General features: G+C 43.7%; 1 protein-coding gene across 5 annotated transcripts; it reads right to left on the reverse strand.

Moving 5' to 3' along the window:
• Nucleotides 1-1419: 1419 nt before the first annotated feature.
• On the reverse strand, nucleotides 1420-11358 carry LOC130282880 (zinc finger protein OZF-like). 5 transcript variants are annotated; one of them, XM_056531783.1, is made up of 8 exons: nucleotides 11110-11357; nucleotides 8358-8481; nucleotides 6574-6759; nucleotides 6344-6467; nucleotides 5593-5687; nucleotides 5388-5469; nucleotides 3737-4489; nucleotides 1420-1612 (listed from the first exon to the last, which is right to left on the reverse strand). In XM_056531783.1, exons 1-8 carry the CDS (start codon nucleotides 11163-11165, stop codon nucleotides 1566-1568), a joined length of 1467 nt encoding a protein of 488 aa, XP_056387758.1. In that variant the 5' UTR covers nucleotides 11166-11357; the 3' UTR covers nucleotides 1420-1565. The 5 variants fall into 5 exon arrangements, with proteins under 5 accessions (XP_056387758.1, XP_056387756.1, XP_056387757.1 ...); XM_056531781.1 differs by lacking the exon at nucleotides 1420-1612 and having other exon boundaries at nucleotides 2213-4489; nucleotides 11110-11358; XM_056531782.1 differs by lacking the exon at nucleotides 1420-1612 and having other exon boundaries at nucleotides 2213-4489; nucleotides 8358-8436.
• Between the last annotated feature and the right edge of the window lie 16592 nt (nucleotides 11359-27950).

Consider the following 27950-nt stretch of genomic DNA (forward strand, 5'->3'; position numbering starts at 1 on the left):
TCCAGCCGTACGGAAGTTATGTGAGAACACACATTTCCCATTGATTTGCATGGGACTTTAAACAAAAACCCCGACCCTCACAAATGGGGGTAGTTAAGGGTTAAATTAACTATCCTATCCTATATTTTAAGTGGTCATATAAGTAACATGTGACCAAGTATTATCGAAATACCGGCCGTTTGGAAGTTATGCAGTAACATATATTCCCCATTGACTTGTATGGGACTTAAAACATAAACCCCGCCCCTGGCAAATGGGGGTGAGTAAGGGTTAAATCACCTATCCTATGTTTGTTGTTGACATATAAGTAACATGCGTGCCAAATTTCATGTTAATATCTTTAGCCGATTGGACGGGATGCTGGAACATACACATACATACACACATACTGTACACACACATAGAGATGTATATATATACACACACATACATATAGATCAGCACCACATGTGTGGCATTGCAACTCAGTTCCACTGAAGTGAATGGAGCCAAGTTGTAATAGCACACACAACCTTAGGACAGGGGTGATGCTGTTTTCTTGAAGAATCTAGCCGTTTTTCTGTCCCTGTATAACCTTTTTTAAAGGTACATTTACACGTACAGTATCTGCTGCATATTTTCTGCAACTGATTTTGCTACTCATTGACTTCAATTGGCAGCAAAATTAGCTTCAGGAAAATATGCAGCAGATGTGAACATATCCTAAAGCAATATTCTGGTATACTTCTGTATCTCAGCATATTGTGGCTATGTATAGTAATACTGTCAGAAATACCTACTAGGAATTTACTCAAGAAAAGTCTGTGAACCACTGATCACGTATACAAAGGCTTATATCTGTTACAGAGCGATAAGAAGCACTCGCCAATGACAATTTATCCATCCTGGATATTGCAAATGTCAGAGCTGTTCTGAGCTCGGTTTGTTGTGTCTTACACTGGTGTAATCTATACTCTACCCACAGTACAGTCATAGAAAACCCTATTAAAATGACTGAAGATCCTATATCTAGAAGAGACAACATGCTTGATGACTGTTTGCAACAGCAAACATGTGAAGAAAAGTCATACTGGGACCCAGCACTGTTGCAGCTCTAGCTTGTGGAGTCGACCTCACTAAGAGTTCTATAAACACGTCCCCTCCATACAGCTCTATGGGAGAGTAGGGAATGACCGAACGCTGCATCTCCACCTCTCCCATAATGATACATGGTCGGGGAGAGCTGCGGCAGAGCCCGGTCCCCATACAGGAGATTACGGGGCCCCAGCAGTTGGACCCCAGCAATCAAACACTTATCCTCTATCCGCAGAATAGGGGATAAGGTATATACCGCTGCAGATCTCCTTTGATGATATTTATTTAGGTGATGCCAAGTTGCAGAGCACCATTTTTGGCCCAAGCTACAAGATGGAGTATAAAATAGTTAAAAGAGCTTTAACTAATCTCTTTATTGCTAAATAGGAGTACATGTGAAAATTCCCTTTTACCAACCAGTATGGTTGGAAAAGTTGTTAGGGCTCATTCAAACGACAGAATTCCAGTTTCTTGGACTCCCAACAATCAGCTCACCACTGGTAGTTCCCGGCTGCAGCCGGAAGGTGCAGGGCGGCACCTGAAACACAAATAAAAAAGAAGCAGTTTCAGTGCGGATCAAGTGCAGTGCATAAATCCTGTTTATTGCTTAAATGGGTACTGTCAGATCCAAAAACCTTTCATACGTTGTGATTGATGAAAATTAAAGACCTTGGTAACGTGGTTGTTTAAAAAATTTTTAATAAATAAAATCCCAACACTAGGGGTCCCATACCTACCAAGACACTAACTAGCCCTACAGCAGTATCAGGCTTGTCCATGAGTCATGGACAAGGCTGCATGAGCAGACATTCCAATCACCTCCCACCACCACAAAAAGGGACACACACCCTTCCCCATAGAAGATTTTTGACACTGTGAGCTAATTAAGAGAGGTATTTTTATAATAGATATAGGTGATAGAGGCATAATTTGATGTACATGGTGAGAATTAAATACTGAGTAAAAAAAAATGTTTTTGTGTGGAATCTGACAGGTACGCTTTAAAAGTCATAAACAGGAACACAGGCAGCAAGAACAAGTCACGTGTTGCAGGTGTTGCCACCCCTAGTAATATAAAAGGGTAACAACACCTGAAACGCATGACTTGTTCACACTGCCTGTGTCCCTGTTTATGACGTTTAAGCAATAAGCTGGATTTCTGCACTGCACTTGATCCGCACTGGAATTGCTTAGTTTTTGGAATTCCCATTTGTACAGAATCAGTGCTTATTTCATACAGAATTTTACTGCAAAAACAAGCATAGAAAGAAAAGAAAGAAAAAAAAAAAGTCCTATTGAGTAAAATGGGATTCTGCTGCAGAATTAAGCTTAACAAATGAACATGTTCATTCTTTTTGACAAAATACAAATCCTTAAATCTCCACAGCAGAAATTCCACAGTGTGAACAGGTCAGTTAAAATCCCACTGAAATCAATGGTTGCTTCATGCAACAAAAATTCTGTGCTGTATTTTATCTAGAAATTCTGCTTAGAAATGCTGAAGTGTGAATGTGCCCTTTTATGCATGATATGACAATTGTGTGTATACTATATAGAATATATAGGATGTAGCATATGCATGATTAAAGTATAGTTTAACTGTATGTTATCTATACACCATTGTCTGTCACTGCCCCAGAGAGAGGGGGCTCAAAATCTCTCTCCAAAAAGGGTCTTTTCCACTCAAATGCTGATCAGTTCCAGATTTGTCTGCTGTGTTCTGATTGGAGACAAAACCCTATGGGTCACACATGTCGTATTTTGCCGCTTATTTTAGGCAACTGATTTTGCTACCTATTGACTTCTATGGGTAGTAAAATATGCTGCAGGAAAATATGGCACATGCAACCCTACCCTAAACGACATTGGGGTTTATTTACTAACGTGATCCCAACTCTTTTGTCGGATTTTGCGCCCAAATTGTGTCGCAAAATGTAGGGAAACCTTAGTAAATACCTTGGGAAAATACCTGTCTGAAATCAAAACCCACAAAGAAACCTACACTCCACTCTTAGTAAATAAACCCCATTGTGTTATTTGTTGTATTCTGAATGGAAAAAGAAGACACCCTAAAATACACTGTAAAAGGATGTATGATGTTCTACTTTGAGCCTATAAATAAATATTGAGCAGCGGTTTTGAACAGAGAACTCCAACGCATCACATTGTTTGTGTCAGTTCTTCACCGCAATTATCCCGATCATTCTCTTGACTAATTTGAAAGCACACAGACTGATTGTATGGAGCATTACCAAAATTATGCTATCGATTAATGCCTATGGAGGCTTGACAGGAGAGAATGAAATACACAAAGATGTGGCCCATTTTCAGGCCACCATACATAATACATAGTGGCCACTTTCTTTGAGAAGACCACCCCTATAGAAATCCACTTTTTAATGCAATTTTTTTGGGCGGTCTTCCAAAAGACGTTCCACTACATTACGAACGACTGTAAAGCTCTTTGTTCAAAAACAGAGAAATAACACTTAAATGACAGATTAAGACAAGTTTGAGTTTTATCGGATTTTATGGTAAAATAATTTTTCATAAGTTAAACATGAAGATGGCCTCTCCCTTGTATGAATTTTCTGATGTTTATAAAGATCCGATCTCTGAATAAAACATCTCCCACATTCCGAACAGCAGAATGGTTTCTCACCTCTATGAATTCTGTGGTGCCTTTTAAGATTATCTTTTCGTTTAAAACTTCTCCCACAATCCAAACATGAAAATGGCTTCTCCCTTCTGTGAATTTTCTGATGGTTAAGAAGCCCTGATTTCTGTGTAAAACATTTCCCACATTCTAGACATTGGAACGGCCTCTCCCCAGTGTGAATTCTCTGATGCTCAACAAGAGATGATTTCTGCATAAAAGTCCTGAGACATTCTGAACATGTTAACAGCTTTTTTCCTAAGTGAATTTTCTTGTGCTCAATAAAAGCCGATTTCCGGGTAAAACATTTTCCACATTCTATACATGAAAATATCTTTTCCCCTAAGTGAATTCTCTGCGTCTCACAGAGAGATGATTTCGGAGGAAGACTTTTCCCACGTTTTAAACATGAATACTGTTTACCCACTTTGTGAATTTTTTGATGTGTCACAAGATCTGATTTTCTAGTAAAGCTTTTTCCGCAATATGAACATGAATATGACTGCTCATCACTGTAAATCGCCTTGTGCTTGGAAAGGTCCTTTTTACAATATATACCATTTTCAGAATTTGGGAGTATGCTCCCTTTGCTATGACCTGCACTTGGAGTAACAGACTGTGACAGACCAAGAGAGTGTCCCTTGTCACTACAATGAACAAATGATGGCTCTGTGCTATGAAGGACAAGGGAGATTTGCGAGGTAACATGCTGTTGTCCAGATAAATCTTGTATTACATAATTATCTTCTGTTCCATAACCTGGAGAGAAAAGAAGATGTTGTTCTGAGTCCATAGTGCAGTCATCTGCTAATTAACATTGATATAGTAATAATACCCCAGACCAGTGTTTCCCAACCAGGGTGCCTCCAGCTGTTGCAAAACTACAACTCCCCAGCATACCCGGACAGCCTCTGGAGTTTTGCAAAAGCTGGAGGCACCCTGGTTGGGAAACACTGCCTCAGACGTTAGTTACCATTCACAAAGAGCACCTGAAAAAACACACACACACACACACACACACTACCAGCAAAGCAGCCCGACAGTCACCTCTGAGAGGGACAAGGAGTCTCTTCAACTCATGAATGCAGCAGACTCATAAGACTAGGTTCCCATTGCGGAATCTCCGGGCAGAAAATTTTCCGGCCAGAGATTCCGAATGCGGCCAGCGCTGACTGAATCAGTCGGCGCTGAGACCGTGCGGACACTGCAGTCTCCAATAGACTGCAATGTGTTCCGCGAGTATTCCGCCTGAAGAATGAGCAACGCCATTCTTCAGGCGGAAATTTCCAAGCGGATTTTCCGTTCACAAATTCCGCTTCACAAATTCCGCAGTGTGAATTTGTGGACGGAAACCCATTCACTATACTATACAATTTAGCAAGCGGAATTTCTGCCTGCAATTTCAATGTCGATTTGCCGGCGGAAATTCCGTAGTGTGAACCCAGCCTAATAGCTTGCGTAGTGACAGTCAGGATGTAAGAGCCCATTCAGCATCATATGGCAAAACATACAGCCCACAAGCTCATAAGTAATGTGCATGATGGTGTACAAACATGGAATTAGCCTCTGAGTGCATGCCTGTACTGCCCCATTGGCAGCCCTGATAACATGAAGAACTTGATATGTGACACTTCTGTATTTAGCAGTCATTACTCACTTGGCCAGATAGCTACATGATTCTTTTCCTCTTTATACTGCTGATCCATCACATGTGTATTTTCTTTTGCTCCTCTAACTACCTATAGAAGTGTGTTGACAAATAACATCCAAGTCAGAAGAAGTTGGAAACAAGAAAAAAAAACAGTGTCCAACAGTAACGACAAAAAATGGCAGCAGAATTTTTTTTTATATATTTCATCTACCTGATCAAGTTGTGAAACATTGTCATTTTTTCCCGAACTACCCTGGAAATACAGAGGACTGGGGCATCTCTCTGGTGGAATTCTCTTGCAGGATTCTGCAGGAAACAGTTTATAAGGTTGAAAAAAAAAAAAAGACTAGTCAAAGAAAAGAATAGTCGTAGTTACTGGCCTAGGTATAAAAAAGATCACTGGAAATATCTCTGTACTGTCATATAATTGTGTCATCAAATCGCTCCTAAGATGTCTCTTCTTCAAAACTAAATAACCCCAAGCTTGATAACCTGTCTTGGTCCTGTAATCCTCCCAAACCACTAATTATCTTTGTCGCCCTCCCCTGCACCCTCTCCAGTTCAGCCATGTCCTTCCTATATACAGGGCCCCAAATTGGACACAATATTCCATATGCAGCCTTACTAGTGATGCATCCCATGACTTCATTAGCCCTGGCAGCCAACTAAAGTTGAGCTTACAGTCCATCCAAGTTTTTTCATTAATAGTTTTACGTATTTTATATTATTTAGCACATAATTGTACATGTTGATTTTAGGGCACAAGGGAATAACCTTGCATTTATCCACATTAAACCATATTTGCCATTTCTCTGGCCAAGCCACCAGCTTCCCCAGATCACTATGTAATATTACATTATCCTCCTCTGGGAAAATATAATTTTACATGTGATCAGATGCTGCGCTTTTCTACCCTCAAAGTTGTCCCCCCTTCTCTTACAGCATTAAAAGTCTCCTCATACCCAGTGATGTGAGGTTCTTTTCGGTCTCTGTTAGGATGTTCTTGTACAGATCTTTGTGTCCTTCTAAATACTCCCACTCCTCCATGGAGAAATGCACAGTGACATCTTGACACCTTACAGGAACCTGATACACACAATAATAAAGTCATCATCCACAGGAAAGTACACAATAGCTCCAGCATCCTACTTCTACACATGCATACAGATAACAATGCCCTAGCAGGTCTCACCTCTCCAGTCAGAAGCGCAGTGATCTGATGTGTTAGCTCTAGGATTTTCTGCTCATAGTTTCTGTCTTGTGTCGTTGAATGAGATGACTCTCTGATAGGGCTCTGGGTCCTGCTCCTTTTTCCTGACAAACAGGAACCATTGCTGGGAAACACAGACTCACCAGACTTCTTCACTACTTTATAATCCTGAAAATGGAGGTATATTACAATATGTGATTCATGATGAGCAGGAGTGAATAGAACTAATCAAATTTGTTCTTTGTAATTTTGTAATAAAAAAATAATAATAATAATTTATGTTTGTTCAAATTTATTTTGGGTTCACTGCAGAAGCTCCATGTCATGTAGTAAATGCTTCTGTACACTAAGCATTAAGCTATACAGTAAAATCTCCCTTAGTGGACACCTCCCAATAGCGGACACTTTTTGATTCCCCGGCAGAATTCTATAAGACTTAATTTGTTTGCACCCTCTGAAAAGGGGACCAGCGAATGTGAAATCCTTAATGATCAGACCTGAACTGAAAAGGCCTTAGTGAGTGGCTTTTTTCAGTTTCTGCATTCACATTTGAGCAGCCAAAACTTTTTATTTATTTATTAATTTTGCTTTGTACTTTTTGACGTTTGGTGGTAAATATAAATTACTGTGTAATTTATATATTTATTTCTTTTTTTGGTGGATTCAATATAAAAAATAAAATTCAATTAAAAAGTATATTTGCCGTCTTTTTTGTTTATTTTTATATGGTTAGGCTTAATGTTACATAATCTTTGAATTATAACAGATGTGCGGATACCCAACAAGTGAACGCTTTTTTTTATTTTCTATGTAATGTATTTGTTATATGAAATGTATTTATTTTAAATAAATCACTTCATTTTCTTTTATTACTTTTTTCTCTCTCAATACAGGATTATTTTTTAATAACTTTACTTTATACTTATACTGTATTAGCAAACTCCTGCATGATTGTGTCATAGAAAAACAGAGTTTAATGTACTGTCTGTTGCTAGGGCTACATTTATGGTGCCCTAGCAGCAGGAGGACCAGACAGCCTCGAGATCCTTTTTAGGTCCCCAGGCATTATTGTGGAGTGTTTCCTTGAGTGTGATTGGGTCACACTTCATTTCCATTTAACCCAATCAGTGGTGAATCACCTTTGATCTTGTCACAGTAACGGACCGTGGTAATCAAAGAAATATGCAGGCAGAATCGATATTGGTCCCATCTTGCCCATGATCTGGTAGATGCCAGAGAACCGGGCTATAAGTGACATCTTCGGTTCTTAGTGTAGAAGTAGCCCTAGAGACACAAACCCCCTTTACTGCAGCAACTCCCAAAAAATGTTGCTTCAGACAAAGGAGTCAAGAGTTCACTGTACAGGAGACTCCTGCCTTTTCCATACTGCCCCTACAAAGTACCCAATACGATACTGTTGGGGCACTACAGAGAGTATGTCCAGGACCAGGGACTCCTGTCAAAGTCAGAAGTCCCTGCTCCTGTACATTGTCCAGTCCAGCACAGTGTACAGTCAAATCTGAATCAGTCACTGAATCCACATCATATCCAATGGCTGATTCTACCCCAAAATTTTTGGGGAGGTTCACTCACCTCTGCTTATGACAATTTCTAGATTGACTTACATCTATAGTTGTCTTCCTGCTCTGTAATAAAAGCGAAGTCATGTGACACAATTCCCTAAACCCTGCATATCTCTAGCTAAGTCTCTGTGCTACCAATAGAAAGGAGTGACGTCTTGTGACATAATTCCAAGTATCACTTACCTCTCCAGTCAGCAGGTAGATGATCTCCAGGGTAAAGTTGAGTACCCTCTCAGTCATCAGTTTTCTATCCTCACCCATTCTGCATAAATGAGTCAGGAAAAATATACGTTTCTTGTTGAGTCCACTGTGAGAAAGAAGTACATTATAACACTAGTTTGGAGTTATGTCATGGAAAATGAGGGTGTAGTTTGCACAACATTTTATATATTGTATCAGAAATAAAAATTGTATTCCGAAAAGTGTTTCATCCAACTAGATGGTGAATCAAATGCCACGAAAAATTTCAACTCTGGAGCCTTTTTAATTCCAGTGCTTGAAAAGGCTCCAGAATGAAAGTAAAATGTTGAGTTTTATTTGATACACCATCTAGATTGATAAATAGCTTTTCGCGTGCTAAAGTCTTTACCTTCTTAAGTGAACAGTGGACAATGATCAGCACTCCACAGTTACACTGCATGGGTACCACTCCTGTCAGAGACCCTCCTCAGGCTAGGTTCACACTACGGAATCTCTGGGAAAAATTTCTGCCGGAGATTTAGCCGGCAGCACTAAGAGCGCACGGACTGCATTCACGTCCCCATAGATGGCAATACATTTCTGGGTGGATATTTTGGGAGATCTGCTCAGAAATGCATTGACATCTATGGGGATATCAATGCAGTCCTAGTGCCGCCGGCTTGATCTCCGGCAGAAATTCTGCCCAGAAATTTGACAGTGTGAACCAAGCCTTAATGTTGCATCATTTAATGGACATCAACATGATTACTGATGTCGTACGTGGGCTTCATAGACTTAATACACAAAGGTGCCGTACATGTACGGCATGCTGCTCTAAGTCCCAGGCAGACTTCTAGTTCAAGGGTTATAAGGAATCTGTCAGCTGTGTTTACGACTAAATGTAAACATTGGTTGGTATAAATGTAAAATGTACCTTTCCTCGAGCTGATGGCGATTGCCGAACTCAGTGGCGGACATACGTCTGTGCAACCAGTTCAGCTGCACAGGGGCCCAGGGGCCCCCTTACATGACGAACAGTGAGCAGTGGCACTGCCCTGCCACTGTTCTAAAGCTTAATAGCGCAGCGGGCAGACCTGGGTCTGAGAGGGATGTCGCGCAAGTTACGTCCCTCCGCAGACGCACGCAGGAGGATGTCAGTGATATCACTTGTCAGGCCATCGCCAGAGAAGAGAAGCGCTGCGCAGGCCAGGTAAGTGTGTGTGTGTGTTGGGGGCTATGCTACCTAATGTGGGGAAACTATGCCATCTAATGTTGGGGGCCTGAATGAGCTGCGGCATCTGGGGGGGGGGGGGGCCTTAATAATTAACAACTGATATTGGCAAGTGACATATGGGCGTCCACCTGAGTAAGTGATATATGAAGGAGGGAGGGGATTCCTGAACAATTGACGTATGAGGTGGGGAAGGGGGGCAGGCAGGCACATTCTTTGGTCAGTTGCCCTCTGCTGTCTGTGTCTACCCCTGGCCATACTTACACAATTGCCTTCTCAGACAAGTGTCAAGGAGGCGAAGCGAAGCGGCTCAAGTGCCCCAGCTTGGCATGTCCTTGATTACCCTCACCTCCCAACCTCTACTTGACTGATGTATAGGGCTTTGTAAATCCATCAAAAATTTGATGAAAGGTGAGGGCCAGCGAGGAGGAATGCCAGGCTGTGGCACTTGAGCAGCTCCACCTTCTTGGCTAAGAAATAAAAAAAAATTGGCGTCCACCATCAACTCCATTAAGTGGTACAGATCCCAAAGAGTCTGCAGCTCTTAGCATGCAAATAGAGCCTTCTAATGTAAGTTATGTTCACATGGCACATTTCTGGAATTAGTAACAGAAATCTGAGGCACCCTTGGATTTATGCTGTGTATGTTAATTCTCTATGTCATATATATATGTATATATGTGTGTGTGTGTGTGTGTATTTATTTATTTATTTTTTAATTGTATTACACTGTGTAAACCCCCCCCCCCCAGCCGCACCCCCTACCAAACCGGCCCCATTGCCTCCCCCATCCCCGGTTCTATAATTACCTGTTCCCAGGGGCCGGGGTCCATGCTACTTCTGGCTCCTGCTGCGTCCTGTGTTACACTGTGCGCTGCGCAATGACGAGTGATGTCCTCCACGTGATGTCACCGTCAGTGTGCAAAGTGACAGCTCAGGAGGACGGTGCCGGAGCCAGATGTAGCGTGGACCCCGGGCACAGGTAATTATAAAACCGGGGATGGGGGAGGCAATGGGGCAGGGGCGGTGCGGTGGGGGGGGTGCGTCGGTGGCAAGAAGTGGGTGGCGGCAGCGGCCTATGGAGGGCTGAGGGAGGGGGGTTTAATAGCCAATAACTTATACCGGAATATCGGTATAAGTTATCGGCTATCGGCCCTAACCTCCACAGATTATCGGTATCGGCCCTAAAAAAAAAAAAAAATCATCCATGTGAACACAGCCCAAGGGACAGAGTATCTTACACAACTGGAGCCTCCATTGCGCAGCGTTTTCCAACCAGGGTGCCTCCAGCTGTTGCAAAACTACAACACATGCTAGGTGTTGTAGTTTTGCAACAGCTGGAGGCACCCTGGCTGAAAAACACTGCTCTGAGGTCTGTATAGGGGGTCAGTAGAGAGTGCTGCACACGCCATACACATAAAATAATACTGCAGGAGATGCCAGCTATATACCGGCTATAACACCAATACTACACACTGCAGGAGGAGATATCACACAAGAGACACGTACACACTGAGCACTCACTGAACCGCTGCGGTTGCGTCTTGTGGCGAAGCTGCTCCAGGTTGGCCTGACGACATGCGGGTCACATGGGCTTCTTTAGATATCACGTGATACCCCTTCACTTCCAGTTTCTGCTTTCCGCTATTTGTGGCTGATATGCGGTCTAAAGCGCTGAGGGGAAATATGTGACGTCACATGGTAGGGCGGGGACTGAAAAAGCTTTGAGGGTTAATAAGTCATTAAAATTGAAAGTAGAAGTCATAATTACAATACACTTTTTTTATCTCCTAAAAAAAACTTTATTGAAAAAAACGTCACCAAAGAATAGACAACATATGCACATGAATGCGTTCTCCGTGGGAGAAGATCACGTGATGGTCCGAGACCAGCAGGCTATACAGTGAGCGGCTCAGTGTCACGTGTGTGATGTTTTCTCCTGCACTGGATATAGATGGGGATTGCTTTCCTGTGCTTTGTATTTGTGAAAAAAAAGTGTACTGCCACCTAGTGATAGTGCTGAGTACTGCATCATAAGTGTGCAGTTTATTATGTCTTAAAGGCAGTTTAGTACTGTATGTCCAGTTTATACTGTATGTCCACTTGTTTTATAGTGCATATCAGTGCTCCCCTGTGCCTCTCCAGCTAATGCAGAACTACAACTCCCAACATGCCCAGAGAGCCTGCAGCAATGGTAGCACTTGTTCTGGATATAATGGATATCCTCTGCTCACCTTAGGATGCAAATATTTCATTTTTTGCTTTGTATTAGTTTGTTTTATAAACAACGAAGTATAATCAGTAGAATAATAGCGTAATACAAAAAGTACATTCCCGAAGAATATTATATCACAATAAATGCTAATGTGGTTTCCCGTTACCGTATTGCATCCAGTACTTAGTGCAGAGGTCCCCAAAGTCAGAGGAACTACGTTCAGGTAGGGTTCCTCAGGTGGGACAGCCCCTAGTCGCCTCTCCTTAAGTCTAACTTTAATGTTAATAAATGTATATATTAATAATTATAGCTATATTTAATAGGAATGTATAGTACTTACCTTGTTCAGCGTCGCAGTACCTTCGGTCATGTGACCATGCTTGTAACCTCTATGGTATGTTGCAGGACCTTAGGAGGTCCTTGGGTCACGTGTTACCCACAAATCTCTGTAATGGTGATTGACATCCGTTTGGACCAATTAGCGTTAGTCCAGCCCCTGCCCATATAATGGAGCTGCGTCCAATTATCGCTCTCTTGGGTTGCTGCTCTCGTGGATGCCGTACTAACAGGACTGGGTGCTACGCAACTTTCAACGACATGCTAGGCCTCAAAACCTACGGCCTCAGCAGAACCAAAAATCGTGAGTTTTACTCTAATTCCTGCTAATGCTAGCGTGACTACTGGACCGCATCTAATTCACCTAAATTCAGCGGAACAGTGCAATAGACTAAAAGACTCTTAAAGCTAAAGTCCCAACCATTGTCAATCCCCAAAGGAAGCTGTTGTTCTGATAAGAGACTGTTATGTTAATGAAGTGTACAGAAAATCTTCAGTAAAGTTGACGTAGTTTATAGAAGCTTTCCGGTTGTGGACAATCCATTATTATTGTCTACCTCAAACCTATCATCATCTACCTCCCTATCGTTCCTGGGAAGGGCTGCGGTAGGAAAAGCTTGAGAGATGAGCCCCCTCCCTGGCGTCACGAATAGCAGGGGTTAACAAGCACCCTTTGATACCCGCACAGCTACACTCCCCATACCCTACACCCCTTAGGCTATCACACTAAGGTTCATGATATATATCATTATCAAAACAGTAAAACTATAATGTCAACTACTTATTGTAGAGTTAAAGTTTGCACTTAGAGGGGTATTCCAGGAAAAAACTTTTTTTATATATATCAACTGGTTCCAGAAAGTTAAACAGATTTGTAAATTAGTGTGAATTCGGGTAGAAAAACAGACATGGTGTACATCTACAATCTTGTATAATGATCTGATTGCTTCTCAGCATAATATCAAAAACTAACAGGTTGTTAGTATGCATTTTTGATCAAAAAGTACAAGCCCACTCGCGACATCAAGGCCACCTATTTAGAGTGGGTCCCTAACGTCCCTAGCATAAAATGGCGCAGCACCGAGCGGCGACCACCACCGTCGCGACACCAATGCCCACAGGGGGGGAACGACCCACCAGCAGAGCGGCCCCAATGCCACTCAAACCAGTCTATGGGCCGCACCTCCCCGCAGACACGGCAGTAACGGACACCGCACAGCACCACACCAGTGTGAACAAGGTGTAATGGCTCACTTACCATGCTTTCCCAGTCAGACTGGGAGGCTGCTAGGAAAGAAATGACCCATGTGTAGCTAACTACTACTTATATAGGGTTGGGCTGAGGGGGTGGGGAAGAGTGCAGACAACATGTTCAAACAAAAAAAAAAGAGGGGATAGAAATCACAGTGTGAATTCGGGTAGAAAAACAGACATGGTGCACATCTACAATCTTGTATAATGATCTGATTGCTTCTCAGCATAATATCAAAAACTAACAGGTTGTTAGTATACATTTTTGATCAAAAAGTACAAGCCCACTCGCCACGTCAAGGCCACCTATTTAGAGTGGGTCCCTAACCCCCTCAGCCCAATCCTATATAAGCAGTAGTTAGCTGCACATGGGCCATTTCTTTCCTAGCTGCCTCCCAGTCTGACTGGGAGAGTATGGTAAGTTAGCTATTACATCCCTGTTCACACTGGTGTGGTGCTGTGCGGTGTCCGTTGCTGCCGTGGCGCCGTGTCTGCGGGGGGGGGTGCGGCTCATAGACTGGTTTGAGTGGCATTGGGGCTGCTCTGCCAGTGGGTCGTTCCCCCCTGTGGGCATTGGCGTCGCGGCGGTGGTGGTCGCCGCTCGGTGCTGCGCCATTTTATGCTAGGGACGTTAGGGACCCACTCTGGATAGGTGGCCTTGACGTGGTGAGTGGGCTTGTACTTTTTGATCAAAAATGTATACTAACAACCTGTTAGTTTTTGATATTATGCTGAGAAGCAATCAGATCATTATACAAGATTGTAGATGTGCACCATGCCTGCTTTTCTACCCGAATTCACAGATTTGTAAATTACTTCTATTAAAAAATCTTAATCCTTTCAGTACTTATGAGCTTCTGAAGTTAAGGTAGTTCTTTTCTGTCTAAGTAATCTCTGATGACACGTGTCTCGGGAAACGCCTAGTTTAGAAGCAAATCCCCATAGCAAACCTCTTCTAAACTGAGCGGTTCCCGAGACAGGTGTCATCAGAGATTACATAACAGAAAAGAGCAACCTAAACTTCAGAAGCTCATAAGTACTGAAAGGATTAAGATTTTTTAATAGAAGTAATTTACAAATCTGTTTAACTTTCTGGAGCCAGATGATATATAAAAAAAAGTTTTTTCCTGGATAACCCCTTTAAAATGAGACATTCAGGAGGAGATTTATCAAAACCTGTGCAGAGGAAAAGTTGCCCAGTTGCCCATAGCAACCAATTAGATCGCTTCTTTAATTTTGCACAGGCTTTTTTAAAAATAAAATAAAAAATCTGATTGGTTGCTATGGGCAACTGGGCAACTTTTCCTCTGCACAGGTTTTGATAAATCTGCCCCGAAGTCCTTAGCATTAAAAATCAGTAAAAAACAATTCAATCAAAGAATGCCATAGGACTTCGTGAAAATAAAAAAGGATCTTATATCTATCAGATCTCAATTTTTTTTTACATCTGAAATACCAAGTTTTAGAAACATGAAACTACAATTAAAGGGGTTGTCCACCATAAGGTGATTTTTGTACGTACCTGGTAGGCAGTAATGGACATGCTTAGGAAGGATCTGCACTTGTCTTGTGTCTAAATGGCTATGTTGTGAGATTACCATAACACTGTGGCTAGCTTTTTGTGAACTGGTATTTCCTGCTTCACTTTTCTTTTTTTGACTATAAATCCCATAATTCCATTTTCCTCCCTCCCATACATCAGCTGCCCCACCCATTGAAACATAAATGAGCTGCATCCATTCAAAAGACCTGTGGTTTTCAATCAGGGTGCCTACAGCTGTTGCATTAGTTGCAGATTGATCTCTCTCCCACCAAGCGATCCCTCCACCCATTGAAGCAGACTCCCTGTCATCAGCTGACTAGTGAGTCAGGTCTCGGCCGCATTGCAACCTGGGAAAAATCTGAGACAACAGTCATTTTGTATGCTGTTAAAAATAAATATTGGGGTGAAAATCACAGAAGAATTGTGAGAAAACTGTCACACACAGGTACAGGCACTATATTATTAACTACACTAACTTTACAAACCCTGTAGCATAGTCAAATGAAAAAAAATCCTGGAATTCCCCTTTAAGAACTAAACATGGTGCAGCACAAAACGGTAATATGTGTATATTTGAAGCTTTAAAGGGGTTCTCCGGTTCTTACACATCTTATCCCCTATCCAAAGGATAGGGGATAAGATGCCTGATCACGGGAGTCCCGCCGCTGGGGACCCCCAGGATCACGCACGCTCCGTGTTCGCTCCGGGTCTGATTACAGGCGACCACTGGGCCGGCGACGTGTGACGTCACGCCTCCGCCCCGTGTAACGTCACGCTCCGCCCCTCAATGCAAGCCTACGGGAGGCTGTCACGCCCCCTCCCGTAGGCTTGCATTGAGGGGCGGAGCGTGACGTCACACGGGGGCCGAGGCGTGACGTCACACGCCGCCGGCCCGGTGGTCGCCTGTAATCATTCCTGGAGCGAACACGCTCCGGGGACTGATTACAAACGGGGTGCCGCGTGCATGATCCCAGGGGTCCCCAGTGGCGGGACTCCCGCGATCAGCCATCTTATCCCCTATCCTTTGGATAAGGGATGAGATGTGTAAGCACCGGAGAACCCCTTTAAACATCACAATGTAACTCCAAGTCAATCACACTTCTGGGAAATCACACTGTCCACTCAGGAAGCAACACTGATTGACAATCACTTTCACATGCTGTTGTGCAAATGGAGCAGACAACTGGTGGAAATTATAGGCAATTAACAAGACACCCCAAATAAAGGATTGGTTCTGCAGGTGGTGACCACAGACCATTTCTCAGTCCCTATGCTTTCTGGCTGATGTTTTGGTCACTTTTGATAGCTGACGGTGCTTTCACTCTAGTGGTAGCATGAGACTGAGTCTACAACCCACACAAGTGGCTCAGGTAGTGCAGCTCATCCAGGATGGCACATCAATGCGAGCTGTGGCAAGAAGGTTTGCTGTGTATGTCAGCGTAGTGTCTAGAGCATGGAGGCGCTACCAGAAGACAGGCCCGTACATCAGGAGACGTGGAGGAGGCCATAGGAGGGAAACAACCCAGCAGCAGGACCGCTACCTGCGCAGGAGGAGCACTGCCAGAGCCCTGCAAAATAACCTCCAGCAGGCCACAAATGTGCATGCGTCCACTCAAACGGTCAGATACAGAGTCCATGAGGGTGGTATGAGGGCCCTACATCCACAGGTGGGGATTGTGCATACAACCCAACACCGTGCAGGATGTTTGGCATTTGCCAGAGAACACCAAGATTAGCAAATTTGCCACTGGGGCCCTGTCCTCTTCACAGATGAAAGCAGGTTCACACTGAGCACATGTGACAGACGTGACAAGACACCATGGAGAATGTTCTGCTGCTTGCAACATCCTCCAGCATGACTGGTTTGGCGGTGGGTCAGTAATGGTGTGGGGTGGCATTTCTTTGGGAGGCCAGAGGTAGCCTGTCTGCCATTAGGTACCGAGGTAAGATCCTCAGAGCCCTTGTGAGACCATATGCTGGGGCGGTTGGCCCTGGGTTCCTCCTAATGGAAGACAATGCTAGACCTCATGTGGCTGGAGTGTCAGACCTGATTCCAATTGAGCACATCTGGGACATCATGTCTCGCTCCATCCACCAACGCCACGTCCATAGGTAACGGAATTCTTTATTAAAGTGCAGACTTAACAAGGTGCAAACACAGACAGATCTTCAGGGTATGCCGCAGGTCAGCAACATGTGGGGTGACAGCTGTCAGCCTTCCACTAGGTCACACAGATATAGCTCCACCTGATGACGTGTGCAAGTTCAGGTGTACAAAGACAAAAGAAAAACAACGCATAATTAATGTATACTGACATAAAACAAACCAAGCTTACAAGAACACACTGTAGCACTAGACAGGAGGAATCTCCTGTTCAAAAAGAGAAAAAAGAATATCAGTATGCCAGAGGGTCCTGCTCGGTTTTCTTTTTCCTTCAAATTTCGCCCCCTTGAGAAAGTTATTAGATTGGCTATTAACCCCTTAAGGACACAGCCCATTTTCACCTCTAGGACGCAGCCCTTTTTTGCACATCTGACCACTGTCACTTTAAACATTAATAACTCTGGAATGCTTTTACTTATCAATCTGATTCCGAGATTGTTTTTTCGTGACATATTCTACTTTAACATAGTGGTAAATTTTTGTGGTAACTTGCATCCTTTCTTGGTGAAAAATCCCCAAATTTGATGAAAAAATTGAAAATTTTGCATTTTTCTAACTTTGAAGGTCTCTGCTTGTAAGGAAAATGGATATTCCAAATATTTTTTTTTTTTTTGATTCACATATACAATATGTCTACTTTATGTATGCATCATAACATTTACGTGTTTTTACTTTTGGAAGACACCAGAGGGCTTCAAAGTTCAGCAGCAATTTTCCAATTTTTCACAAAATTTTCAAACTCGCTATTTTTCATGGACCAGTTCAGGTTTGAAGTGGATTTGAAGGGTCTTCATATTAGAAATACCCCATAAATGACCCCATTACAAAAACTGCACCCCCCCCCCCCCCCCCCCCAAAGTATTCAAAATGACATTCAGTAAGTGTTTTAACCCTTTAGGTGTTTCACAGGAAAAGCAGCAAAGTGAAGGAGAAAATTCAAAATCTTAATTTTTTACACTTGCATGTTCTTGTAGACCCAATTTTTGAATTTTTACAAGGGGTAAAAGGATAAAATTTATACTTGAATTTGTAGCCCAATTTCTCTCGAGTAAGCACATACCTCATATGTCTATGTAAAGTGTTCGGCGGGTGCAGTAGAGGGCTCAGAAGCAAAGGAGTGACAAGGGGATTTTGGAGAGTACGTTTTTCTGAAATGGTTTTTTGGGGGCATGTTGCATTTAGGAAGTCCCTATGGTGCCAAAACAGCAAAAAAAAACACATGGCATACTATTTTGGAAACTAGACCCCTTGAGGAACGTAACAAGGAATAAAGTGAGCCTTAATACCCCACAGGTGTTTCATGACTTTTGCATATGTAAAAAAAAAAAAAAAAAAAAAAAATTCACTAAAATGTGTGTTTCCCCCCAAATTTCACATTTTTGCAAGGGTTAATAGCAGAAAATACCCCCCAAAATTTGTAACCCCATCTCTTCTGAGTATGGAGGTACCCCATAAGTTGACCTTTAGTGCACTACGAGCGAACTACAATGCTCAGAAGAGAAGGAGTTCATATTTGGCTTTTTGAGAGCAAATTTTGCTCGGGGGGCATGTCGCATTTAGGAAGCCCCTATGGTGCCAGGACAGCAAAAAAAAACACATGGCATACCATTTTGGAAACAAGACCCCTTGAGGAACGTAACAAGGGATAAAGTGAACCTTAATACCCCACAGGTGTTTCACGACTTTTGCATATGTGAAAAAAAAATGTTTTTTTTACCAAAAATGCTTGGTTTAGCAAAAATTTTACATTTTTAATAAAGATAATAGCAGAAAATACCCCCCAAAATTTGAAGTCCAATTTCTCCCGATTCAGAAAACACCCCATATGGGGATGAAAAGTGCTCTGCTGGCGCACTACAGGTCTCAGAAGAGAAGGAGTCACATTTGGCTTTTTGGAAGCAAATTTTGCTCTGGGGGCATGCCGCATTTAGGAAGCCCCTATGGTGCCAGGACAGAAAAAAAAACACATGGCATACCATTTTGGAAACTAGACCCCTTGGGGAACATAACAAGGGGTAAAGTGAACCTTAATACCCCACAGGTGTTTCACGACTTTTGCATATGTAAAAAAAAAAAGTGTTTTTTTTACACTAAAATGCTTGTTTTCCCCCAAATTTTAAATTTTTACAAGGGATAATAGCAGAAAATACCCCCCCCCAAATTTGTAACCTTCTCCCATCTCTTCTGAGTATGGAAATACCCCATAAGTGGATGTGAAGTGCACTGGGGACGAACTACAATGCTCAGAAGAGAAGGAGCATCATTGAGCTTTTGGAGAGAGAATTTGGCCATGTGCATTTCCAAAACCCCCCCGTGGTGCCAGAACAGTGGACCCCCCCCACATGTGACCCCATTTTTAAAACTGCACCCCTCACGGAAGGTAATAAGGGGTGCAGGGAGAATTTACACCCCACTGGCATTTGACGGATCTTTGGAACAGTGGGCTGTGCAAATTAAAAATTTTATTTTTCATTTTCACAGACCCCTGTTTCAAAGATCTGTCAGACACCTGTGGGGTGTATATGCTCACTGTACCCCTTATTATATTCCGTGAGGGGTGTAGTTTCCAAAATGGGGTCACATGTGGGTATTTATTGTTTTGCACTTATGTCAGAACTGCTGTAAAATCAGCCACCCCTGTGCAAATCACCAATTTAGACCTCAAATTTACATGGTGCACTCTCGCTTCTGAGCCTTGTTGTGCGTCCCCAGAACACTTTGCGCCCACATATGGGGTATCTCCGTACTCAGGAGAAATTGCGTTACAAATTTTGGAGGCTTTTTTTCTTTTACCGCTTGTGAAATTTTAAAGTATGGGGCAACACCAGTAGACCCCAACTTTACCTTTTCATAAGGGGTAAAAGGAGAAAAAGCCCCCCAAAATTTGTTAGGCAATTTCTCCCGAGTACGGTGATACCCCATATGTGGCCCTATTCTGTTGCCTTGAAATACGACAGGGCTCCAAAGTGAGAGCACCATGCGCATTTGAGGACTAAATTAGGGATTTGCATAGGGGTGGACATAGGGGTATTCTACACCAGTGATTCCCAAACAGGGTGCCTCCAGCTGTTGCTAAACTCCCAGCATGCTTGGACAGTCAATGGCTGTCCGGAAATGCTGGGAGTTTTTGTTTTGCAACAGCTGGAGGCTCCGTTTTGGAAACACTGCTGTAGGATACGTTTTTCATTTTTATTGGGGGGGAAGGGGGGGTGGTGGCGGGAGGGGGGGGCAGTGTACGTGTGTATATGTAGTGTTTTACTCTTTATTTTATGTTAGTGTAGTGTAGTGTTTTTAGGTTACATTCACACTGACGGCGGATTACACTGAGTCTCCCGCTAGGAGTTTGAGCTGCGGCTGCAGCTCAAACTTGAAGCGGGGAACTCGCTGTAATCCGCCGCCAGTGTGAATGTAACCTGTACATTCACATGGGAAGGGGGCAAAACTACAACTCCCAGCTTGCACTGACAGAACGTGCATGCTGGGAGTTGTAGTTTTGCAACAGCTGGAGGCACACTGGTTGGAAAATACTGAATTAGGTAATAGAACCTATTACCTAACTCGGTATTTCCCAACCAGTGTGCCTCCAGCTGTTGCAGAACTACAACTCTCAGCATGTACTGATTGCCAAAGGGAATGCTGGGAGATGTTGTTATGCAACAGCTGGAGGCACGCAAGTACAACTCCCAGCATGCCGAGACAGCCATTTGCTGTTCCTGAATGCTGGGAGTTGTAGTTTTGCAAGATTTAGAGGGGTTCAGGCTAGAGATCACTGACAGTGGTCTCTAAACTGTGGCCCTCCAGATGTTGCAAAACTACAAATCTCAGCATGCTAAGACAGCAAACTGCTGTCTGGGCATGCTGGGAGTTGTAGTTTTGTAACATCTGGAGGGCTACAGTTTAGAGACCACTGTCAGTGATCTCTAGCCTGAACCCCTCTAAATCTTGCAAAACTACAACTCCCAGCATGCCAACACAGCAAACAGCTGTCAAGGCATGGTGGGAGTTGTAGTTTTGCAACATCTGGAGGGCCACAGTTTAGAGACCACTCTCTAAACTGTCGCCCTGCAGATGTTGCTAGGCAACAGACTCCCGGACACGCGGCGCCATACTCGCCTCCACCGCCGCCATGATCACAGCCGCCGCCAGGTAAGTGACCGCCGCTGCCGCCGCCGCTATTACACGGTTCCCCCCGCTGTGCCCGGACACCGATGGGTGGGCATAGCGGGGGGAACCGAACTTTAACCCCCCCGCCCCCAGTCTGCTATTGGTCGGCCGCCGTTGATGGGCAGGGGGAGAGCGCTCCCCCTGCAAACACCACAGATGCCGTGATCAGAACTGATCACGGCATCTATGGGGTTAATGCTGCCTGGACCGGCGCGATCGCGGCGTCGGCAGCTGCGGTGGGACTCCGGCTGTGATTGACAGCTGAGTCCCACCCGCGATCTCCTGCGCTGCCCGCGGCAGAGCAGGAGATCGCTTGGACGTATGCATACGTCCATTTGCGCGAACGTGTAGTTCGCCTGGACGTATGCATACGTCCAATAGCGGGAAGGGGTTAATAAAAATTGGTCAGTTATCAAAAATTATCCCGACTTGGGGAAATTTGTACATGAAAAACCGTTAGTTGCTTTTCGTCGTTGTAAAAATCTTAGCGATGTAGTGACTAATAGTTATTTTTCGTCAAAACCTAAAAATCTAAACTGGCTTAGTGGTGCTGGTATTGTGGGCAACCGCAGGTGTGGTTCTTGCACATGGTGTCTGCATTTAAGCCAGGAATTAATGTGTCAATAGGAGATGATAATATTGTTGTTCTTAGCCTTATCACCTGTAGGACACAGTGGGTGGTGTATGCCATTAAATGCAGCTGCGGGCAGTTTTACATTGGCAGCACCAAGAGAGCCATGAACACTAGATATAGAGAGCATGTTTATTCAGTTTGTTCCAAAAAAGGCTCTCCGTGTTTTATTCAGCACATGAACACTGTCCATGGAGACGATTGCGGTAGTCTATTCATTCAAGGTTTGGAGCAGGTAGAAATAAGAGAAAATAAGAAAAAACTTCTGCTTCAGATGGAGGCAAAATGGATTATTAAATTAAAACATCTGGCAATCTTGGTCTAAACGAAAGAGTAGACTACAGTGTGTTCTTGTAAGCTTGGTTTGTTTTATGTCAGTATACATTAATTATGTGTTGTTTTTAATTTGTCTTTGTACACCTGAACTTGCACACGTCACCGGGTGGAGCTATATCTGTGTGACGTTGTAGGAGGCAGGTATGGGTCTGATGAAGCGTGCGGACGTACGCACAAACAGCTGTCACCCGACATGTTGCTGATTTGCGGCATACCCTAAAGATCTGTACGTGTTTTCACCTTGTTAAGTCTGCACTTTAATAAAGAATTCCGTTACCTACTATGGTGAGTGACGCCCATTTTTCTTCACTTTTGTATTTGGAATTGTTGATCTGGGGCATTGGAGCTTATAGGTCTCTCAGAAGTTGCAAGCCTTGTATCTCCCACGTGCTGTGGGGAGCGTGCTAAAGTTGAGAAAGTTTGGGGGTAGTAGTGCCGACTGCTTGTATCTTTTTTGTTGGATATTCCTTTTTTTTTTTTTTTTTAAACTGTAATTTTTATTAAAGATTTTCACAGAAGAAAATAGGAGCACACTAAAACGCAATCAAAGCATAAACCGGGACGCAGCCCAGTGCATTCATGTCAGGAGCTAATGAAAAGCCAAGATAGAGACCAGGGTATGCTGAAACATTTGTACATTTGTAGGTCATAACAACTAGCCCCAACCTCAGAGAAACCATCAAACTGGAGCAAATATATAGAAAATAAGTAGAGAACTGGTAAGCTCTCCAACAAAGAAGGACAGAGGGAAGAGACAAGAACAAGGACACACAAGAGACAGAGACAACAAAGCACAAACACAATGGGGGGAAGGAAGGAAAAAAGGGGGGGGGAAGAAAGGGGAGGAGAATAATGAAGATGAAGATGGGGGGGGGGAGAATAAAAGGAGGCGGGGGGAGAAGATCAAGGAGGTTGCCTGTCAGAGAAACGGTCCCACAGTTCCCAAACTGAGAGGAAGGGAGGGATAGTATTATTCAAAGAGGCTGTGAAGTATTCTAAGGAGCGTATTTCCCGTATACAGGAGAGTAGGTCAGATTCAGAGGGAGGAAGAGTCCTCTTTCAGCACTTAGCAACTAGTGTCTTAGCGGCCAACAATATGTGCATAGCCAGTTTAAACAGCTTCTTAGGTAGAGCAGAGTGTGAGAGGTGCAAAAGGTAAACCAGAGGGTCCGGAGGGACCGACACTCCAAGAACATCAGAGAGTAAGTGACTCACTATCTCCCAATACCCCGCTATAAGAGGTCAGGACCAAAAGACAAGAAACAGCGTACCCAAACCTACCCCACAACGCCAGCATTGGGGGGGTGGGGATATCGGGATCCAGCCTATTCAATAACTCGGGGGTATGGTACCAGCCCATAATCGGTTTGTATTGAGTTTCCTTATAGGTGGAACATATGGATGCCTTAGAGGCCCGTTCCCATATTATTTTCCAATGAGGAGGAGTAATATTGTGGTATTAAGCGCTTCCTCCCAACGAGTCATATATTGGTAAGATACCTGGACTCCCTCCGGAGGTTGGAGAAGCAAAGAGTAAATATCAGAGAGAAGACCCCTCGTCTGAGGTCCACCACGACACAGCCTTTCATAGCCCGTAGGCAAGGACACCACCAGGGAACCCAGTGTGGAGGACATAAAGTGTTGTAACTGTAAATAATGAAAACGCTCAGACGAGGGGAGATCCCAACGAGTTTGCAACTGATCAAAAGGCAGGAGAGTTTGTGACAAAGGATCAACTACATCCGCCCAGCAAAAAAGGCCTCTATACCCCCACTCCCGCACCATAACAGAGGTCCGGCCAGGGGGAAAGCTAGGATGATAAAGGAAATACCGAAGAGGGGAAGAGGAAGACAGCAGCTTAAATTTAACAGAACAGTAACCCCACACATATTTAGAGAACGCCATAGGGCCCAGGAGAGGGGAAAGATAAGGGGGAGAAGCAGGAAGGGTCCAGAGGAGAGCGTTAGGATGGACAGGCACTAGCTATAGCTTCTCTAGCTCCATCCAGCGGCTGTATGCATGGTAGGTAGACCACGCCGCAAGATGGCGCAAATGGGCAGCCCAATAATATTTCACCACATCTGGGACCACTAAGCCCCCAAACGCCCGCCCAGCCATTATTACAGTCATCGGAAGCTGATGCCTTTTCCCATCCCAAATAAACCAAAAAATAGCCGCCTGTAGGGAGCGCAGAGCCGACAGTGGAACCCGAACTGGCAGGGTTTAAAAAAAGTAGAGGAGCTTTGGGGGAACAGTCATTTTCACCACGGCAATGCGACCAAAAAAGGAAATATATTGCGAGCGCCATTTTTCCATAAGGGCACGGAGTTCCCTAAAAACGGGGCAGATAGTTAGTAGAATATAGTGAAGAATAGTGAGAAGAGATCCAGACCCCCAGGTATTTAATAGAAGAGGGAGACTGCCGCAAAGAATAATCAGAGCGTAAAAGAGCAGAAAGGGAAGAGGGAAGGTTAAGAGGAAGGGCCTCTGACATAGAGAGATTAACCTTGTAGCCAGAAACCACCCCATAGTCATGCATAACTTTGATGTAGAGAGAAGGGAGAGACAGTAGAGGACGAGAAAGTGTAAGAAGAACATCGTCAGCAAATAAACAAACCTTAAATTCCCTATCGTGCAAGGAAATGCCAGTAATGTCCGGATCTCCCCTGATCATAGCAGCCAAAGGTTCAATACAGAGCGCAAAGATCAGGGGGGATAACGGGCAACGCTGACGAGTCCCATTGAATAAAGGAAAAGTAGGAGATGGCAAGTGAGGAAGCTTGAGTGAGGCTGTTGGGGAGGAATAGAGACCCTGCAGTGCAGTCAAAAACTTCCCTGAAATCTCAAATTTCTGTAAAGTAGCAAAAAACAACGGCCACCCCAGCCTATCAAAAGCCTTTTCAGCATCTAGACTAAGAAATAATGCCTGCTCAGCTCTCCGAGTAATCAAATCAACTAGGCCCACCACCCTCCTAGTATTGTCTCCACCCTGGTGACAAGGGATAAATCCAGTAAAGAGGGGGGGGGGGGGGGGGGAGGTGCATATAAAACTTAGCTTTTAATAATGGTAATTAAGAAATATAATGCATGTGATGCAGTATTGTTGTTTGTAGCACTCAGATAAGAAGTGCACAAACCAAATAGACGCCTGATATAATCTGCTAAAATATAACAGATGGGGAGAGGGCTCCCACAATATTAGGATAATGTACACAACAGTACATAGATGCCCGTATAGGCTCTCTATGTTTTGGAAAAACCACAATGCCCTACGCGTTTCAGCACACTGTAACATGTGACCTCCTCAGGGGCTAAACAAGTGGTACATATCTCATAATAGTAGACAATAAAAGTATCTGAGCCCATAAATATTTGGGCTCAGAAGATGGAGTTCTTCCTTAACCCAATAGACCGGGTCCACCTGCAAATAAACACATAAAAAGAAATACCGTTCAGTATACCATGTCCGGGCTGTATGGTGCCTGTAACAAATATATGCATGCACTCACGGTTCTATCAGAGGCATAGTACGACACCTGTGAAAGAAAAGGAAAGAAAATGCCATTTGTTCTGGCTAACTCCTAAATCACGGTGCACATGCCTGTAAACAAAAGGAACAACACTCACGGTTGCGGCGTCCTAATTGCGAATAGAAAGCTCCAGGGACGTGTGTTACCCACAGTGGCGGGGAGCCGAACTGTTAGCCGGCTGCTCACACGCGGATAAAACTTTAGTACAATCCAAATATACCCCCTCTCTCAAAGCTGCGTTTCGTGAATTGATGCAGTGTAATAAATCTTATATGATCAGTTTCTGGGAGGTCCAGAGTTTCGAATCTTATATTCAAAACAAAATTGTACCCCGCGGGTTGCGTATACCCATTTTGCCCTCCACTAGACTACGTACACCAGAGGTCTTAAAGAAGTGGGAGGAGGAGGCAACTACCTGCTCAGTTAGGTTTTTACAAATACTACTTGAGGAGGAGAAAAGAATCTTGGAGATCTCTGGCAAAAAATTGAAAGAGCAACAAGAGATAGCTGCCAAATTTAAAGGAGAACCTGATTTTGTGACAAAGGAGACCCAGTTACAGAACACCATAGAAAGGTTCTGCTATCACCTAAAAGAGCGTAAACATACTCAGTTTGTCAGAGATGTCCAGGATTTTAGGGACAACAGGGCCTACCAGGTCCTGGAAAAGACACATCCCCATAGAGACAGTGAAATAGAACCCTCCTCCTCGGAAACAGATACCTCAGATAGGGAGAAGGGCAAAAGTGATAGGGGGAGAGGTAGGGGTAGAGGCAGACCCCATAATCGAGGCAAGAACCGCCATAGAGCCACAATACGTAATCAACAATATAATCAGGCATGTGGCCCCTCCTCGGCGCCCTCCTCCTCCTCTCCTCAGTCACATTTTTTAGAGGGGGAGAATCCTTACCTCTTGCGCCCTACCACGGGACGGGGCAGATCACAGAACTGAAAGGTTCCAAAGGCCCTCAAATAATTAATCTATCAGACCATGTCCTCAATGAGTTCCAGGTGGCCGTACTCAATAAGGGCTTGTCCTTTGTCCCTACGGTGGAATTTGATGCATTTACATGGACAAAGGATATTAGTCTATTTACACGTAAACTTAACTGGCAAAAATTTCATAAAGACCTTGAGAGAAAAAAGAGTGCGGTCATGGGAATCTCAGTTGAGGACCTAGCAACAGTTAATGAACTTGCGGACCTATTTGAGTCTGGTGAGAGAGATAGGGGTTTGGGACCATTTACGGACCTTAAACCAAAGAGTAAAGCACAGCCACCGGTAGGTGAAACCTCTTGCATTGAGATATTCAAGGAACTAGTCTTACGTGATCTTAAATATCTAACTTCCGAAAAAAGTAATGTCAGAAATAATTTCTCCAAAAAAGAAAAAATGGCCATGAGGGATCTCACAGACAATATGGAGATTGTGATCAAACCCTCCGATAAAGGGGGGGAATATAGTCATCATGAATAGAAACCTGTATAAAGAGATGTGTTACAAAATCTTAAAAGATAGGGATTCCTACGAGATACTGCAAGAGGATCCAACATCTAAATATAGGCAGGAATTGATGACTATTTTGGATGAAGCCAAGACAGACGGCCTTATTAGCGATGGTGAATATAGATATTTGACACCTGATGCTCCCGTTACTCCCACGTTCTATGCACTGCCAAAAATTCACAAGGGCACTTCCCCGCTTAAAGGGCGTCCAATCGTCTCGGGGATTGGTGGCATTTCGCAGAACGTGGGAGTCTACGTGGACAAGGTTCTTAGAGATTTCGTCACTGCCCTTCCTTCATTTACACGAGATACGATGGACCTTATGTCCAAATTAGAAGGCATTGTAGTGGATAAGGATGTGTTGTTGGGAGGAATAGATGTCGAGGCATTATATTCCTCCATCCCACACGAACAGGGGATGAAGGCCGTGACGTATTATCTCTCCACTAGGGGAATTTACCTACACAATCATAACAATCTTATCATCAGATTGATGGAGTTCATACTATTACACAATTACTTTCTCTTCGACGGACGCTTCTACCACCAGCTTAAAGGGACTGCCATGGGCAGTCCCTGTGCGCCAACTTATGCTAACATCTTCTTAGGCTGGTGGGAGACCACTGTCGCGTTCGTGGAAGAGAAAGAAAGGTACCTGGATTATGTCCCTTTCTGGACACTATATATAGAC

Source organism: Hyla sarda, chromosome 7, assembly GCF_029499605.1.
Source record: "Hyla sarda isolate aHylSar1 chromosome 7, aHylSar1.hap1, whole genome shotgun sequence".
Lineage (NCBI taxonomy): Eukaryota > Metazoa > Chordata > Amphibia > Anura > Hylidae > Hyla > Hyla sarda.

Excerpts from the sequence above, each read along its gene's own strand:
- LOC130282880 (XM_056531781.1), bottom strand. The coding sequence starts at position 11,165 with ATGTCGTCAGGCCAACCTGGAGCAGCTTCGCCACAAGACGCAACCGCA. Across the intron at positions 6,760-8,357 it reads TCTACCTGCTGACTGGAGAG|GATTATAAAGTAGTGAAGAA; the intron begins GTAAGTGATACT and ends CTCCATTTTCAG. Across the intron at positions 6,468-6,573 it reads CTGCGCTTCTGACTGGAGAG|GTTCCTGTAAGGTGTCAAGA; the intron begins GTGAGACCTGCT and ends TGTGTGTATCAG.